This window comes from Notolepis coatsorum, assembly GCF_963971535.1.
Source record: "Notolepis coatsorum genome assembly, chromosome: 1".
NCBI classification, from domain to species: Eukaryota; Metazoa; Chordata; class Actinopteri; order Aulopiformes; family Paralepididae; genus Notolepis; species Notolepis coatsorum.
The window spans coordinates 180,282,240-180,301,160 of record NC_140165.1 but is presented as its reverse complement, the minus strand read 5'-3'; the positions used below and the strand labels follow the sequence as shown (position 1 = coordinate 180,301,160).

Below are 18,921 nucleotides of genomic sequence, written 5' to 3'. Positions count from 1 at the left end.
TTATACCTCTCTCTGCCAGTACTGTCATGAGCATCTTATACCTCTCACTGCCAGTACTGTCATGAGCATCTTATACCTCTCACTGCCAGTACTGTTCATGAGCATCTTATACCTCTCACTGCCAGTACTGTTCATGAGCATCTTATACCTCTCACTGCCAGTACTGTAAGCTTATGGAGTCACTCACCTTCTTTGCAGGGCTATAACTTTTTAAATATTATAGCTATATCGACATTACTATGGCCCATTCAACATCGGTATCTATCGTTCCCGATGTGGGAACGTTATATTTTCTAGGGCTGTCCCTGACTAAGGATTTGGATGGTCGACTATGATTGGCCAAAATTTGCCGTTAGTCGACTATTGGATACACGGTAACGGGTAACGGTATATATCACGGTATATTCATTTATCTTAAAATGTCTATATAAATGGTTCTGAAAGGGTAAACACTGGCAGCTATTACTGTACTCTATTACTGTATTACTAGGACATATTTCAAATAGTACAGAGGTCTTTTAAGAACATTTATTGTGCAAAACTGCAATAGAAAAATGCAAAACCTTTTCTCAAGTTACTTCCATCTCTAAAAAACACTTAATGAAATACAATCAAATCAAGCGGCACAAAGTGAAAATAAAAACTACTGCAGGACAGGAGGTTTCTTTCCCTCAAACAACTCAAACACAATAAAACTCCAACATACCGGTAACTTAACTTTATTGTACATGTTTGACAACGTGAGAGAGTGTGATGTAATAGGTTTGAGTTTGAGGTTTGAGCGTCCTAAGTTGCCGTAGTTGATGATGTCACACCAGGATGTCATTGTCAACACACAGAGTTGGAAATGAGAGCAGCCCGATGGATAAAGCGATATAAAGAAACGAATAGCCAATAAATGTGAAGTTATCTTTGAACCTCTTTTGTCAAGCCTCGTCAATATAACCCCCCCCCTTTCCTCACTAATGAAACTGGTGCCGCAGAGTCACGTTAAAACGTTAGCTTAGCGGCTAACGTTAGCCCGTTGCGGCGCTAAAGCAAGTCTCCTCTCAGCCTCCTTAGCCAAATTGAAATGCCCAAACTATATGGCAAGGTCCGTGAGCAAGTGGGGAAAAACTCAGTACAATTAAACACTATGCAACAACCACTGCAAACGTTGAGTGAATCGTCAAGTAACGTTAACGTCATTGCTACTGCTGTGACAAATTCATACCGTTTATACCGTCCACCCCTACGTCGTGGGTCTTGTTTTATACTCTCCACACTTGTTTTCTCTTCATGTCATGCTCTCTGCCCATCGACCCTTCCCCAAGCCCTTGTCTCTCTCAGTGGGCTGCTGGGTTTGGTTAGTGGAGGAGATTATGGTCTCTCTCACCTGGCTGCTGGGTTTGGTTAGCTGATGAGATTATGGTCTCTCTCACTGGGCTGCTGGGTTTGGTTAGCTGATGAGATTATGGTCTCTCTCACTGGGCTGCTGGGTTTGTTTAGTGGAGGATATTATGGTCTCACTGGGCTGCTGGGTTTGGTTAGTGGAGGAGATTATGGTCTCTTTCACTGGGCTGCTGGTTTTGGCTAGCCTAGGAGATTATCTCCTATTTGGAGAGAGTTTAATAATTATCCTCTTCAGCACCAGATAGCAGTTTTTGTCTGTGAAACTGCCACCCATTATTACACCCTCCCAGAAACCCACCCGCCCCGCCCCACCCACCCCCCATATTTAAGCCTACTTACTGTTTTCCTAGTCTGTTTAGCAGCTTCAATATGTCCTGGTGAACAGGCTATTAGCAGTCTCCTCTTCTTCTTCTCCTAGAACAAAGGAACGCTTGGCAAATTGGCCGTCTCGCTCGACACTTAATTGGCTAATTAGGCTCAGGACCCGTTGCCGGTAGCTGACAAGCGAACAATGGGTGGTTTGGCGAGTGGATTTTGGGTGGGATTCATCTGTCGGGGGGGTTAACAGCAGCCTGTTTAACTCACTTACTGCTGATCAAAGCAGTGGTTCCCAAAGTGGGGTCCAGGGACCTCCCTAAAGGTCCACGAGGGGGTTCCAGTGGATCCCCCAGGACCATGAGGACTGGTTTAATTTGACTATTACTAAGAAAATGACTACTCTCATCTACAGACTGTTATATAATTCTGGACAAAATCACTATGTATTCACAAAAGTGCTTTCAGATAAGGCTCCCTGGGATCCTGGTATCCTTGGTCTAATACATACAGTACCAGTCCTTGACTTGATCCAGGAGTCCCCTGGTTCAGAGAGTTCTTAAAGGACCAGACCAGTGTTTTGACATATGGGTTGCAAGTCATAGTTGCCTTGATACCAACATTTAAATTTTCTGCCAATTCTCTACTGTGATCAGCTTCCAGTTTATCACAATTGTGTCTATTACACCACAAAAACTGAAACTAAAACCTTCAGGAAAATAAGATGCTGCCATAGCATTTTTGCCAGATGTGGTGATTTGCATGGGTTTGTGTGGTGTATGACACATTTTCAGTTGCAATGGATGTGGGTAATCAGCAGAAAATAACTTAAAAAAAGATTATGAAAGAACTGTGCCTGGTTTTTGTATCGTGTCAAAAAGACTGGTGATCCTTTAAATTGACTTGAAACATGTTGTTGGGCTGTGTTGATGTTGACTCTTTGAGAGTCTCTTCTCATTAAATTTTTTCTTTGCCTTTCAGGACACGATCACAATGTTTCATCCGTGGCCATCATGCCCAATGGAGACCACATAGTATCTGCCTCCAGGGACAAAACCATTAAGATGTGGGAGGTGGCAACTGGGTAAGCACTCAACATCCGGTCTTTGGTTGTTGTTGTTGTGTGTTTTATTTTATTCAGCAGTGGACACAGTAAATGTACAACGGAAATGCAGTGCATGTAGTGGAATTAGTGTTGGTTAACGTGGTCAGTATAGTATACAATAACATAATCATTATAGCAGACACGGTATAATAATATGATCAGTATAGCAGACATGGTACAATAACATAATCATTATAGCAGACATGGTACAATAACATGATTGTTACGAAGGATCAGATTAAACCGAATATATATATTTATTTATTGATATATATTGCATAGTATTTGTATATCGTTTGATATCCCCTGTATATTCCTTGTACATATACACGGAATATCCCTTTAGCCCAGACCATAATATTCCATTCTCCTATTGGACAGCGGTCCACCGGCGCCAGGGACCGGCCTCCGGAGCCAGGTTCAAAGTCACCGTCAAGATGTGTCTGGACATGCCCGCCCTTGCCCAGGGATACGCGACAGAAGTGAGAGTGGAACTAGTTTTGTTCACCGTGCGTATAACTACGGCGCAGGTGAATGTAGAAGCCCCTTACCTCCGTACCCTTCGTCCTTAGTATGTTACCGATAAGTTGAAGCCTCACCCACGATACAACGTGCGGTGAAGTATGGCCTGTTTGGCCTCAGAATAGAGCATCGAGACCGCGTGCGAATTAATAACTGAATTGTCAGAGTTTGGCGCTATACCGTCGAGTGCGACATATTCCTATTAAGTCTTTAATAGTCTATTTGTGTATAGTGTATCGTGCGGTTAGAATTCTATAGTGACCAGCATCTCCAACGCTTTCTCGTATTAGCTAGAGTTCTTATCCAGGCTGGGCCGACCGCATGGCGCTTTTACCCGAGGAGACCTAGGCGAGAACCGTATGGACATGTACACTGGATTAATCTACCCGACGACTACATAGCCCTTTGCGGCTGGAATATATTTGCTTTGGTCCTGTGATTTATGGAGCGGATAATCGCCGACGCCTGCACGTGTTGGATTTACCCCGAGAGGAGTCAAGTCGAGTCGGCGCTCAGAGAGCCTGAGGCCGCCTAGCTTTCTTCACTGTAGAGCTACAGTCTACAAGAGAACCAAGCTGTATTAGTCTGTGGATCAAGAGGCTACTGCACCGGCTTCTGTACCTGAAGTCTCCCTAGTCATCGTTGACCAGACGTCCTACTACCGACAGATCTTCTACCCCCCCCTGCTGGCTTACAACCAGTGGGAACCCCTTCCAGTATCTTCCGCTATATTACTAGTGCACCATAGATATAATTCCCTAAGATTCAGGTTGTATAATTACCTCCTGCGTAACCAGAGAATGGACATTCGTTATTGATTTGCCTACGCATATTCCTTTGCCTTACAAGTGCATTCAAAGAATAATGTAAAGTATCCTATGTACCTTTTGCTCCATTAAATACTTGATTAATACCTTTGACTGGAACCGATTTCATTGTGGGAAGTGTTCATCATATTCATATATTGTGTACTGTATGGCCAGTAATTAAAGTACATAAAGCGGTAGTGGTTTAATGATACCATACTTATCAATACAGTCAGGGAATTGTACCCCTCAGTTACAATGATCATTATAGTAGACATGATACAATAACATAATCATTATTGCATACATTGTATAATAACATGATCAGTATAGTAGACATTGTATAATAATATGATCAGTATAGTACACATGGTAAAATAACAGATTAATGAATATCACAATACAGTATCCTATGTATAAACCATATTGAAGCAGGTGTACAATGCTTAGAAGTAACATGTTTATTGTCTGTTGAATTTGCTATGTGTAGTACCAATGGGACACCATCACTAGGCATTGGGCTGTGCTTTATAATGCCCATTATTATTATTGACATGCATTTGACAGGCACATTTTTCTAAAATCGCAAAGAATAACCAGTGATGTGTTTTCAGTTCACCTCATATAAATAATTTACATTTGACTGTTTTTTATTTAATTTACAGTTTGGTATTTTAATGATTATTTTTTTCAAATTAAATATGAATATTGCAATTCATTCTGACAGCCCTACAGTACATGGCTCACAAGTCAATGTATTGCCATACTCTAAACATGGTGATATAGATTCTAACTAAATGTCATGGTATATAATAAAAAAGAGAATACTCGATATATATATAAAGTCTAAGTAAAGATGTTTACTTGGCTTTTGTGTGTACTCTGAATGGATCAGCATTTGTATTTATCTATAAGTATGTTCTTGCATGTGCTTGCAGGGTATGCGATGTAGCTATGTCTTAAATAGGTATTCAAAAGGATTCAATTCATAATTCTAAATTTAAAACATTATCCTGTGATAAGGTTCACATTATATTCTAGCATGTGTACAGTGTTTCATTAGTGACTTGGAACTAGTATTGTGAAAGATACCACAATACTAGCTGTCATGTATGGATACAACACCTCTACTTTCCGTACATTCAGTACTGTGTATAGTGGTGTTAGCAGTTTAGCAATACAATACAGATGGGGTGGGAAGCAGATGTAATTTAAGGACTGGACTCAGGGGTTCTGGTAATCAAAAGGATTTTGGTTTGATTTCGGCTCCACCCGACTTCGTTTTGAAGTGTCTTTGAGCAAGACACTTACACCTTTACGGCTGGGCGGCACCTTGCATGGCTGCGTCGGTGTGTGTGTGTCTGAGTGTCTGAGCAGCGCTTTGAGTGGTTGGCAGACTCAACAAAGTGCTATAAGAGTCCTTTTACACACAATATACATGTACTGGGAAAAAAAAGCTCATTCTGAATATGGTGATATACAGGGAACAAAATAAGCAAGCACCAATGGCGTGTAGATTTACTCTTTGGCTGGTAAATTACGGAGGCTACTCGGTACGTAGGCTGGCGTGTACAAAAATTGGGAGCCAACTTTCTGAATTTTCATAAAAGAAATGGCTTCTGTGTCAGTCTGTGTGTCCGTTCGTAGCATGAGAGGAGTGCACCGCTTACTTCAAATTGTATGCAGTGATGAACGGTCTTTCCCAGTGGAACACAAGTTACTTAACGTTACACAGGTCGTTGTTTCAACAAATGTATTCACAAAATTGATTACCATCCAAACGTTATTGAAGACTCCTGTGACCAGTAAGTAGGTACTACATACGTCTCAACTTTTATTAACTATTTTTGACCGGAGCAATATGCGCAAATGTTCTATGTTATATGCGTAAATGTCCGCTTTGTGTCTAAAGTCAAGACTCGACAGTGTGTGTGCACACTGCAACATAGCTGCAGTTAGTCGCTTGTTCACCAACAATCTCAACTAGGGATGTCCGATATTATCGGCCTACCGATATTATCGGCCGATATTGGCATTAAAATGTGAAATCGGAAAATATCTGTATCGTTTTTATTTTTTTACATTTCTATAACCTTTATTTAACCAGGCAAGCAAGTAAGAACAAATTCTGATTTTATTTATTGTCAAAAGTATGCATAATGTTGTGTTAATTCCACAACAAGAGATATATAATGTTAATTACCTGAAATTATTCCGTTTTTTGGGGGGGGGAAACCCTGCATATATCGGTATCGGTCGATATCGGTATCGGAAATTAAGAGTTGGACAATATCGGTATATCGGTATCGGTAAAAAAGCCAATATCGAGCATCCCTAATCTCAACATTTGTATCTTAGACATTTTCAACAAGTCAAAGAAAGACAAATATTAGCTAGCTTAACTAGCATTAGCTCAAAAGCACAGAACCGGACGACTGTTCTGCTAGCTAGCGATAACAACAATAATAATTCTGGTCGGGGGGTTTCAAAATAAAAGAGCGAAGTCTAAAACACAGAAACTTTTTTTTAAATGAAAACGAAAAAGATTGGTTCCGTCTCTGTGTGGATGTACACACAATTGTCTAGACACGCAGAAGCATACTGGTAGTACAACGGTGATCAGAATGCATCTTGCCAATGCAATTTGAGGTGACAGTCTCGGGTTGCTACTGGATAGAACAGAATGGTAGCCAACACTTATGATTTGTGATTGATTGGTTAATTATGAAAACTTGATCTTAATCTTATTGTTTTTAATATTGTTTTTGAGAAAGAGAATTTGAATACTCGTTCGCAAACACCAAGGAGTATTCAAAGCCTGTAAATGGTATTCTGGACAGCCCTACCCTAAATATATGTTTTAATAAATTATCTGCATTTTAAACTATTAACGCTGACTCATTCCTTCAGTCCACTCAAAAGTATGCTAATATTCCATATGTTGTTTATGATATGAATTGAAAATTGCATATGAGAGTATTATATAGTAATAATAACACATGGCGATATACTAAAAAGCTGTCATTTTTGGCTGGTAAAAAATCTGCCTGGCTGGTAAGCCAAAAAGTTAATTTTGTTCCCTGGTGATATATATATATTTCAAAATGTCTCACCATTCTCCACCTCTGTCCCCACCAGCTACTGTGTAAAGACCTTCGCGGGCCACAGGGAATGGGTCCGCATGGTGCGGCCCAACCAGGACGGCACACTGCTCGCCAGCTGCGCCAACGACCAGACAGTGCGCGTGTGGGCGGTGGCTTCCAAAGAGTGCAAGGCAGAGCTGCGGGAGCACGAGCATGTGGTGGAGTGCATCGCCTGGGCCCCGGAGAGCGCCCACCCCACCATCCTGGAGGCCACAGGCTCCGAGGTAACGCCTCATTCACAGACCCCGCCTTACCACTTTGGTTCTACTCGCATAATAGAGAACAGCTGGGAAAGTGGCAGAGATCATCAGGTGTAAAGCCCAGACCCTGGGATCTGAGGTGGACGTCCCAACCCCCAAGCTGCCCCTGGCCACACTGTTCTACGCCTTTCATACTCGGACCACTTATACCAAAATAGAACAATAGATTAAGAGAAAAAGGAAGCAACTCACATTTTCTGTCCCATATGTGTCTCTGCTATGTTGCTGCCATTTATTCACATTTTCTGTACTATATATACAATGGGGGAAATAAGTATTGAACACATCAGCATTTTGTCCCGTAAATATATTTCCAATGTGGCCATTCAAGTGACATTTTCACCATACTTTGGTATTAACTCAGGGAATCCAGACAAAAAATCTAAACATTAAAGTCTATACATAAAGAAAGGTATGTGTAATAAAGTGAAATGACATAGGAAAAAAGTATTGAACACACTAACTGAAATTAATTCAATACTTAGTGGAGAAGCCTTTGTTTGTAATGACAGCTTCAAGGACGCTTTCTGTATGATGTAACTAATCACCCACAGTATTCAGGTGTGATTTTGGCCCATTCCTCTAGATTGTCTTTAAATCTTGAAGATTGCGGGGGGACTTCTTGTCAATCTGGATCTTCAGATGCTTCCACACATGTTCAATTGGGTTTAAGTCAGGTGATTGACTGGGCCATTCCAACAAGTTGATTTTCTTTCTCTGAAACCAACTGCGATTTTCCTTTGCTGTTTGCTTTGGATCGTTGTCCTGCTGGACGGTCCGCCCACGTCTCATCCTCAGCATCCTGGTAGATCGCAGCAGGTTCCTCTCAAGAATTTCTCTGTACATGGCTCCATTCATTGTTCCTTCAATGATATGAAGTCTGCCAGTACCAGGAGAGGAGAAGCAGCCCCACACCATGATACTTCCACCTCCAAACTTCACTGTTGGTATAGTGTTATTCTGGTAATGCCATTTCTCCTCCAAACATGATGTGTTGTGTGACAGCCAGAAAGTAACATTTTGGTCTCATCTGACCAGAGTACATACTCCCAGTAGTTCACTGGCTTGTCCAAATGTTGTTTGGCAAACTTTAAACAAGCTTCAACATGTCTTTTCTTAAGTAGTGGAGTCTTGTGGGCTGAGCGCGCACAGAGGCCATGGCGGTGTAGTGCATTGCCTATGGTCCTTTCTGTCACAGTTGTACCTGCTGCCTCCAAGTCTTTCTGGAGCTCTTTCCTAGTGGTCCATGGCTCTTTGGCTAATCTTCTAAGTATCCTTCTGACTCCCTGATCAGAAATGTTGCGAGGAGCACCTGTGCATGGCCGGTTGATGATGGAGTGATGGTGCTTCCACTTATGGATAATTCTGGAAGATTCTGAAGTTGTGAAATATGTCTTTAGCCAATTCTATTTTCATGATTTGCAACAATCTGTTTGTGAAGGGCAAAGAGCTCTTTGCTTTTGCCCATCATTTGATGTTTCTTGTGTGGCACCTTGGTAACAATTTTTTTAGTTTTTTTTTTTTTTTATAGCCCATCAATATATTCTAACCCAGTTGACATTATTAGCACAGGTAGAGTTGCCTCCTAATTACCGGTAGTTTTGGTTTGGTTTTCAGCTAGTTCCTTGCCTTTCCTTGCTGTGGTGTACTGCTTTTTCTTAGTGTGTCCAATACTTTTTTCCTGTTTCATTCCACTTTATTACACATAACTTTATTTACATATGGACTTTAATGTTTAGATTTCTTGTCTGGATTTCTTGAGTTAATACCAAAGTCTGGTGCAAATTTCGCTTGAATATGCTCATTGGAAATACATTTACTGAACAAAATGTTGATGTGTTCAATACTTATTTCCCCCACTGTATATCTGCACATTATGTTGCTGCCATTTATTTGTCAGCTTTTGCAATTGTCCATCATACCCACCACAGTAGGCATATATTGGCACAACACATACAGTCAAGGGGCCAGAAACTATGGTAGACACAGTAAATTATACAAATCCGCTCACGGTGTGAAACAAAGGAGAGGTCTGATAATGACTCCCCGTTGGAGATAAATAATTATTAAAGCGATCGGCACGGTCTGAGCCAATTAAGATCCCATTAGATCAGTGCACATCCCACAATGCATTTCTTTTAAACCACTTTACCCCATTTTACAACATTATTATTATTATTATATATATACTGTATGAATACTTTTCAATTGTTTTTTCCCCGCCAGTGTACACAAAAAGTGGTGTTGGTAAACAAGACAAGCTTACAAAGCAAGACACAGTTTATCAACAATTTCATACATATAGACGCAATAAATAAATTAAAAAAACAAATATGAAAGTAGATTAATAGAAGGGCTGGATTTGAAACTCTTGCTGTGTGATAAATAAATAGGCCCTTCCATGGAATGCAAAGTTGTCTTTGGCTGTCTCTCCCTTCACTGTGGCAAATGCTGTGTGTTCCCTACCTTTAGATGATTGAATGAGTTCCTTTTCCGGATGCCTGGACAGGTAAACTGGGTCACCAGACCCAACATAGAATACCTCCTTGTGCCAGGGGCAGTCAGACAGACAGACAGACAGACAGACAGACAGACAGACAGACAGACAGACAGACAGACAGACAGACAGACAGACAGACAGACATATAGACGCAGACTGATGGATTCAGTTGTAGAGACAGTCAGACATACTGGTTTAATTTCAAACCTTTATTTAGACTCGAAAGGCAACTGAGGTTTCCCAGTCACGTCGAGTGTACATACAGAGTTAAGAAAACAGACAGACATAGTTAAGCAAAAAGGGCATATCAAATCACACAGCATAATATACAATCAACAATTAGACAAGTAAGGATAACAATCCATTAAAACATGTACAACTTGATTGACACAGGTTGGAGATCAAGGTTTTAAACGGCAACAGAGGGGAGAATCTCAAGGCAGATAAAGGCAGGCGTAGAGACAGTCGGACAGACTGATATAGGTAGGCATAGAGACAGTCGGACAGACTGATATAGGTAGGCATAGAGACAGTCGGACAGACTGATATAGGTAGGCATAGAGACAGTCGGACAGACTGTCAAGACTGATATAGGTAGGCATAGAGACAGTCGGACAGACTGATATAGGTAGGCATAGAGACAGTCGGACAGACTGATATAGGTAGGCATAGAGACAGTCGGACAGATAGAGGCAGGCATAGAGACAGTTGGACAGACTTATAGACAGGCATAGAGACAGTTGGACATTGGCATTGAGGTAGGTATAGAGACAGACAGTCAGGTATACTGATGGAGGCAGGCATGCCATATAGACAGTCAGACTGATAGAGGCAGGCATATAGACAGTCAGACTGATAGAGGCAGGCATATAGACAGTCAGACTGATAGAGGCAGGCATATAGACAGTCAGACTGATAGAGGCAGGCATATAGACAGTCAGACTGATAGAGGCAGGCATATAGACAGTCAGACTGATAGAGGCAGGCATATAGACAGTCAGACTGATAGAGTCAGTTGGACAGACATATAGAGGTAGGTGTAGAGACAGACAGACAGACCGATGATGGAGGCAGGCATAGAGACAGTCAGACGTGTGTGGATCCGAGTGAAATGAAGAGCAGGAACACAGACAGACAGACGAGTGTCAGCAGTGTCCCAGCCCAGAGTCAAGCCAGACTCATCTCTCCTTCCCCCTCCTGCTCTCTGCCTTGTGATCAAGCGTGTCCAATTCCAGCCTCATCTGATTAAATCTAGATTTGCGCTCTCAGTGAGGGCCCCAATGGCAGCCCGCTCACCCCTCCAGCACAATGAAACACAATGTTCCACTCGCAAAACATAGGCTGCCTTTGATGGTTTATCTCTTGTTTTTGTTGTTTAATCTTTTATTTGGTTAAATATGCACACATTGAAAAGTAAACATATACAATGTATATATATATAACGGATATACACCAGTAATACACCTAGAGCATATTGATGAACAGCACCCAAGGGCTTAAAGGAACACGCCAACTTTTTGGGAATTTAGCTTATTTGCCATCTACCCTGGAGTTAGACAAGCAGATACATACCCTTTTCTTCTCTGTGCATGCATTAGGCTTAGGGAACAGCCGCACCGTTAGCCTAGCTTAGCGTCATTCACTGGAAGTAGGTGTGCCAGTGTAGCCTAGTTCCCAACAGTCACGAAATACTCTAAATACAACTGCACAACTTTCCTGTAAACATGTTGTGACCTGTGTATTTACCACATGGAGAAATACAAAATTATAATTAGACATTTTTACTTTCTACGCAGATATTTATATACTCTGAAGTATTTTAGCAGATTTTACGCATCATCTCAAAAGCCCCGTTGTAACTACAGCAACTGTGGCTAAACAATGAAGACACTTTTATTCTCTTTTCTTTGGTCATAGACCTATTCATATAACCTGAACTCTTGAATAAACAAAATAGGTTACCCAATTTACGAGTCACCTCGTTTTTGGTGTTACATTATGTAATGCCAGTCAGCAAGCGAACGTAGCAATATAATGGGGTGCAGGGACAGCTGAGGATTATACTAGGATAGTCCAGCAAAGTTACGTCCTGTTCATCAATCTCACAATATTCACTAACGTTAGACAGATGGAATACAGCCTTCCATCTCAAAACATAATTGAAAACTTACCAGTCATGGTTGCCAGTGTTTCACTTTCTCCTCTCTGTGCGATGCCGATGGATGGGATGCCCGTATCCTTCAGAAAACGTCTCATAGTTCGGTTACTAAGTAGCATTTTTTCATAATAGTCATCTTGTGCAAAATGCTCTGAGCAAACACAATGGTTCTTGATTATTTATATTTGTGTGTTGGAATCTATGTTCAGAGCAAGTAGCCATAGCTTCAACTAGTCCGGATCTTTAGACGCTAGGTACTAACTTAGTCACATTTATTGACTGAAGTTACAGCAGGGATTTTGAGGTGATGAAATCACTGCACCCAGGTAGCAGTGGTTCGGCAAAAGATAATTCAGAGTATATATCTGCTTAGAAAACAAAAATGTCTAATTATTATTTTGTATTTCTCCACGTGGTAAATACACAGGTCACAACATGTTTACAGGAAAGTTTTGGAGTGTATTTCGTGACTGTTGGGAACTAGGCTACACTGGCACACCTACTTCCAGTGAATTACGCTAAGCTAGGCTAACGGTGCAGCTGTTCCCTAAGCCTAATGCACATGCACATGCACAGAGAAGAAAATGGTATGTATTTGCTTGTCTAACTCCAGGGTAGATGGAAAATAAGCAAATTTCCCAAAAAGTTGGCCTGTTTGTTCCTTTTAACTCATTGACTGCCACGCTGTTTCCCCATCTTTACTCCCTGGCGCCAGCGTTATTAACCATTTTCACGATGTTTGCGGACCCATCATATATTCTATATTATAGCTATGGAGACAATAGTATGGCTCATTTGACAGGCACTATTTATAGTCCAACACTGACAAACCAGTTCATTTCTACATACTTTCGTTTGTACGCTATGCCACGCTAAACATCGCCCCTTTTCAAAATAATCCAGTCTTTTTTTCTAGATCGTGAGATATGACGTGTTATATGCATATGCGCAAATCGTTTGGGTTGCTTGCCTGAAACCTATATTATTTCAAAATCAAAGGTATATACCATATAGATGTGTCTTCACAAAGTCATCAAGGGGGGGGGCGGGTCATTTTACGAAGCTGTGATCGTTACCAAAAGCATGTTTTAGGTTCGGTAAAATACGACGCTGTGATCAATACAAAAGCATGTTTTAGGTTCTGTAAAATAGACCTTACCTTTGTAAGAAGGTACTCCAAAATGAATAATCCCACAGGCAGGTCCGTGCGAGTGTTTAGAATGAAGAAAATCGGAAAAAAGGATCTAAAAACTAGTTTTCTCATTTTTGGCACTCAACGGTTGGATTTGAAACACGAGAATTCTCGTGTTTGGCGCAGAAAGAGTTAAGAGTGGAGGTAGAGGCATGCCTATAAATCACAAAGCCATAATACATAACGGAGAGAAAAACAGCCTCAACAATCCTTTTCCTTCACAGCATGGGAAAGTTAGTTCCATTTCTATACAAAATTTATATTTTGTCATAATTTATCAACAATTTTCTACATGTAATTTATCCAAATACCACGGTATGTATATTGTTGTATCAATATTGTAACCTTGTACAGTGGAAATATGAACATATTTGCTACCAATACCTCTAGCTCTAGAGCAGGGGTTCCCAAAGTTTTCAGGCCGCAACCCCCAAATAATTGTGTTTTCAGGCCGCGACCCCCACTATTATAGGAGGTAAAAAAAATAAAAATTATTATTGTATATATATATTTTTTTATAAATGGAAATGTATGGTTGAAACATGCAAACGTTCAAACGCACACACACTAATAATCATTGGAGGCCGGACTGGGGAAATCATTCAGGCCAGGAAATATAGTGCAAAATATAGCCCCAGTCAGGCCACTTTTTAAGCAGGGGGTCTGGGGGTCCCCCACCAGGATTTTTTTTTTAAATTTCTTGCATTCTGGTTATTATTTGTACTCTTTAAATGCCAGTGTTTGTGATGGCATCAGAAAGTATTGTTAAAAAACAGGCTAGCATATGTATGATTAGCAACAACACTGATTTTGATGGATTTTCAGTTTTTTTGTAATGTCAGATTGAAAAAAATACAATATTTTATTCAACTTCAGCCCTGATCATAACTAGGGATGGGCATTTTAAAGAAAAATCCAGATAGATTGATCGCATGCTTTATGCATTTTTTAGCTTTTTGTTCATTCACGTATATATGTTTAAGGAAACCAACAAACAGTTATAATTAGGGATGTCCGATATTATCGGCCTACCGATATTATCGGCCGATATCGGCATTAAAATGTGATATCGGAAAATATCGGTTTAAAAAAGAAATAGAATTTTTTTTTTTCATTTCTATAACCTTTATTTACCCAGGCAAGCAAGTAAGAACAAATTCTGATTTTATTTATTGTCAAAAGTATGCATAATGTTGTGTTAATTCCACAACAAGAGATAAGTAATGTTAATTACCTGAAATTATTCAATTTTTTGGGGGGGGGAAACCCTGCATATATCGGTATCGGTTGATATCGGTATTGGAAATTAAGAGTTGGACAATATCGGTATCGGTAAAAAAGCCAATATCGAGCATCCCTAGTTATAATCTTACACATACATGTGAAAAGATATGTTAAAATTAAACATTTTAAACATTTATTTTTCATAGACATTTATCATTTCGATTTTTTTTTTCTTTTTCTCATAGCTACGAGTAATCGATTAATCACGCCCCTCCCTAATCATAACACAGGCTAGCATGTGTCAATGATTAGCAACAACAGTTTTTTGTAAGGGTCCCGCCTCCACCAATCACATGCGGCTCCTTTTGTGCGTGTGTGAGAGCAAGAGAGAGAGCGAGAGAGAGATAGTTCTCCAACCTGTGTGAGTTGCAGTGATCTCCTGGTTGTTCCCCACCTAGGTTATCTAACTATTGCGCTGCTGCAACTAGAAACACTGGCCTGGCCTGCATCTAAGTTCAGTGACCTGACTGCAAAAAAATTTAAATTAAATAATAAAAAGAAAAAGAAAAATCCCCCCCCCTTTTTTTTTTAAATCATCTGGCAAAAGCAAGGAATGATTAAGCGTGTCAAATGCCTTGGAGAGGTCCACAAAGATGGCAGCACAATATTTATTCGCATCCAAGGCATTAATGTAAATGTCATTCACAGTGAGCAGAAGCAATGATGTGCATAGACCTGAACCCAGATCGATGCTCCGAACAGAGTTTGTATTAAGGAATTCCTTGACTTGACAATGTACAAGATACTCTAGTTTTTCTTTTAGCTAAACAAGTCAATTTGGATATTGGTCAATAACTATTTGGATCACTTCTATCTCCAGAAGTGATGGAATTAGGGTGACCAGATACCAAAAAGTCCAAAAGCAGGACAAGAGTAAGATTTTGGTGGGAATGTAATTTTTTTTATTAGAATAACTGGTCTTCACCGAATAGATGAAGGTTAAATCAAAATAAATACAAATTAAATACAAAATTATATCTCCACATTCGTCTTGGCACTGGCAGCCGGCTTGTTACCACCTAACATCTGTTTTAAATATTCAAACTTTATCACTTGACAGGAATGTCTTGTGTTCGATATTCCCTGTTAACACAGAACTAGGGAAAACAGTGTATAATACAAAAATAATAATACAAATAAATTGTGTTTCTCTATTAGAATAACTGGTCTTCACCAAATAAATATTTACGCTTGCGTTGTCTGCAGTGTACGCTGAAATCCTATCCAGATTGAGATACGTTTTTTCGTAATCTGGCAGTGTATGGCAGCAGACGATTCATCACTATCCTCATAAAAATCAAGGATTTGTCTCTTCAAACCTATCTCGGGTGTCCAATATCTCAGTGACAGAGGGAAAAGTTTTGTGGTGCCATGATTGGAAATATCAGAAGCGACCGAAAATAATGGTGTGTTTTTGTCATCTGGGACCATTGGGTTTTTTAATTCACTCAAACAACTCTCCACTGAGGAAGGTGCAAGCACATCCATAACTATGGATGTAGCTTTTGTACGACCACCATGCAATCTCGGAGTCTGGCCAAATGACAGGAGCTAGCTTGCTACCACAGTCGGCTGACCTGTATGAATGGGAGTGTTGTACAGTGTGATAGACGCTTGTTATCTCAGCTGCAGTGACTTTGTCCGTCTGGCTATCATTTTTGGATTTAAGAAGAAACGTATCCATAGATCTGGATGTTTTTTTTTGGTGAGCCACTTTCAGGTGAGACTCACGCTTCAAGTCGTATTCTCCTCCATGAGCAATTGAAAACGAACTATGACACAGAAAGCTCCCTGAGGATTGCCTGACACCGGCCTCACCCAGGCATGTGTCTTTTGCCATTCTTGGTTGTAACTGCAGGTTCGTTTCTTTTTACTGCTTTCCATCTTGATTTCTAGTTTGCTTGTAATGTTGTTGTTTTTTGACAGCGCGCTAAACGTTGACAGTGCGCTACATTTTGACAGTGCGCTAAATTACTACCTAACCAATCAGATCTGCGATATGAGGTAGCGTCATGAGCATAGCGCTAAATTACTACCTAACCAATCAGATCTGCGATATGAGGTAGCGTCACGACCAGAGCAATGTGTGTGGACAAGAGGCGGGTTGCTACGTTTACTGTAGGGAGGGGCTTTTAGACCCATGATTTTTTATTTTTTTTTACTTTGAAAGGCGGGACATCCTCTCAATATGAGCAACACGGGACATTAGGTCAAATGGCTGTGCAACCAAAAGCGGGACACCTGGTGGTCACCCTAGATGGAATTGTTGGACTTCTCTGGTGGGCAAGCCCCACACCAGTATGAGAGACACCTCCAACAGACACCAAGCCCCACACCAGTATGAGAGACACCTCCAACAGACACCATTGTTTGCACGTGTGGATTCACACACAAGTTGTCAGTGAAATTAAATGAAATTATTTTTTGGAGCGCTGCACTACTTTGAGGTGGACTCATCCAGCTGAACAGGTTCAGGTAGAGGAGGGATTATTCCAGACATCAATTATACAGTCGCAGTTGGATACGCCTGCCATCCCAGCTGTCTGGACATGCTCTCCCCTGACATACTCATAACTACCAGGCATGTAATGACTTCTCATCTCCGTGTGGCTAATAACACGCCCACGTGCACAGTGGGGAGAGAGAGAGGAGGGGGGAGTGCTTTGTTAGCTTTGCCCCCTGGAAAAGCAACAGCTCAGACTCCAGACAAAAGAAACACTCCTATTTCTTTATCCTGTGTGTGTGTGTTTTATCCCATGGCCTACGGAGGACATGGAGCACTAGGGCCATCCCTAAGAACACCATTTCACTATGGAAAGGCTCAAATGAGACAAATTCCAAAAAAGAAATTATATTCACATGAAAAGCAGAACACATCTTTAAAAAAAAAAATATATAGGGGCGACTAGGTGGTGTAGTGGTCTAAGGCACTCGCCACCAGTGTGGAGACGCTAGGATTCGCGTGTTCGAATCCAGCTCTCCACATTGTTTTTCAGTTTGGCTGGTCGTCCGCAGTAATACACATTGGCCGTATTACGGGGAGGGAAAAACTGAAGGGTGGGGATCGAACGTTGTGAACAAGCGACTCCTACAAGTCGGTTGGTGCGCCTGCGCAGTAGAATCAGGAAGTGTCGGGGGCAGCGTGAGCCTCCCACGCGTTACTCCTCGACACTGAGAGACCGAGCTGCGCAGGTGAAAAGATGCGACTGCTGTTACCTCAAGTACCGGAGGGGACTTGTGCTATGTATGACTTAGTCCTCACTGCAGCCGGCTTGTGGGAGGCAAGAAACAGCGTTCGTGACAGGGGAGGGTTGAATTGGATGATACGAAATTGGGATGGGAGAAAATATAGAAAATGGGAGAAAAAGTGGATCAAAAAAAAAAAAAAAAAAATATATATATATATATATATATATATATATATATATATATATTATAATTATTATATAACTTCTGCAGAATTACAACATGAAACAAATTTCCAATGGCATTCATCTTGAAGATGGCTACTATTTATTTTTTCAGGCACAATAATAATTTTCTAAACGTTTTTGAAAGATCCAAAAGCCCCCTTGATAACCACCACCATTTCAGAGCAGCCACTGTAATTGAACATCTAAAGTACAGCCCAAGTATTTCCCTTTGCGGCACGGTGGTGTAGTGGTTAACACTGTCGCCTCACCAGCTAGAAGGTCCAGGGTTCGATTCCTGCTTGGAGACCTTGTTGCCGTGTTACCAGGTAGGGTATCTCCCGGGCCTTTCTGTGTGTAGTTTTCATGTTCTCCCTGTGCTCGTAAGGGTTTCCCGTCTCGATAAGATAAACCCAATGGAAAAACAGATTGCTAACACTGTCACGTCCCTGACGCAGACGGACAGGAGCACTTGGATTGGTCCCCGCTGCCCTTGGGGGAATGGATAACGGGATGGGTCAAACGCAGAGAGGAACATTTCATCGGCGACCCCAAAACAATTTTTTTCCATGTGTGTGTATCTGTGTGTGCCGCCCATCGCATGTGTGTGTCACTGCATGACGACATTGTCAATGTGTGCAATGAATAAAGACTTCTTCAAAGCCCAGTTTAATTAATTAATTAATTTAATTAATTAATTTGTTGTCCACTCTGCTTATGCTAATGTGGGGTGTATCAAAGCAACAGCCACTCATAAGATGGCTGGTTCAGAAAGCACCTGTACGGTTGTCAGTAGAAGCCATGTCCAGATGAATCAACTTTCCAGAAAGACAT

General features: G+C 41.0%; 1 protein-coding gene across 1 annotated transcript in view; it reads left to right on the top strand.

The window, feature by feature from the left end:
- LOC311241883 (lissencephaly-1 homolog A-like) overlaps positions 1-18,921 on the top strand; it is a 233,183-nt gene that overhangs the window by 204,001 nt on the left and 10,261 nt on the right. Inside the window, exons 7-8 of the mRNA XM_084330823.1 lie at positions 2,689-2,791; positions 7,279-7,507. Of these exons, the coding sequence (XP_084186949.1) occupies positions 2,689-2,791; positions 7,279-7,507 (332 nt within the window). The remainder of the gene's footprint in view (positions 1-2,688; positions 2,792-7,278; positions 7,508-18,921) is intronic.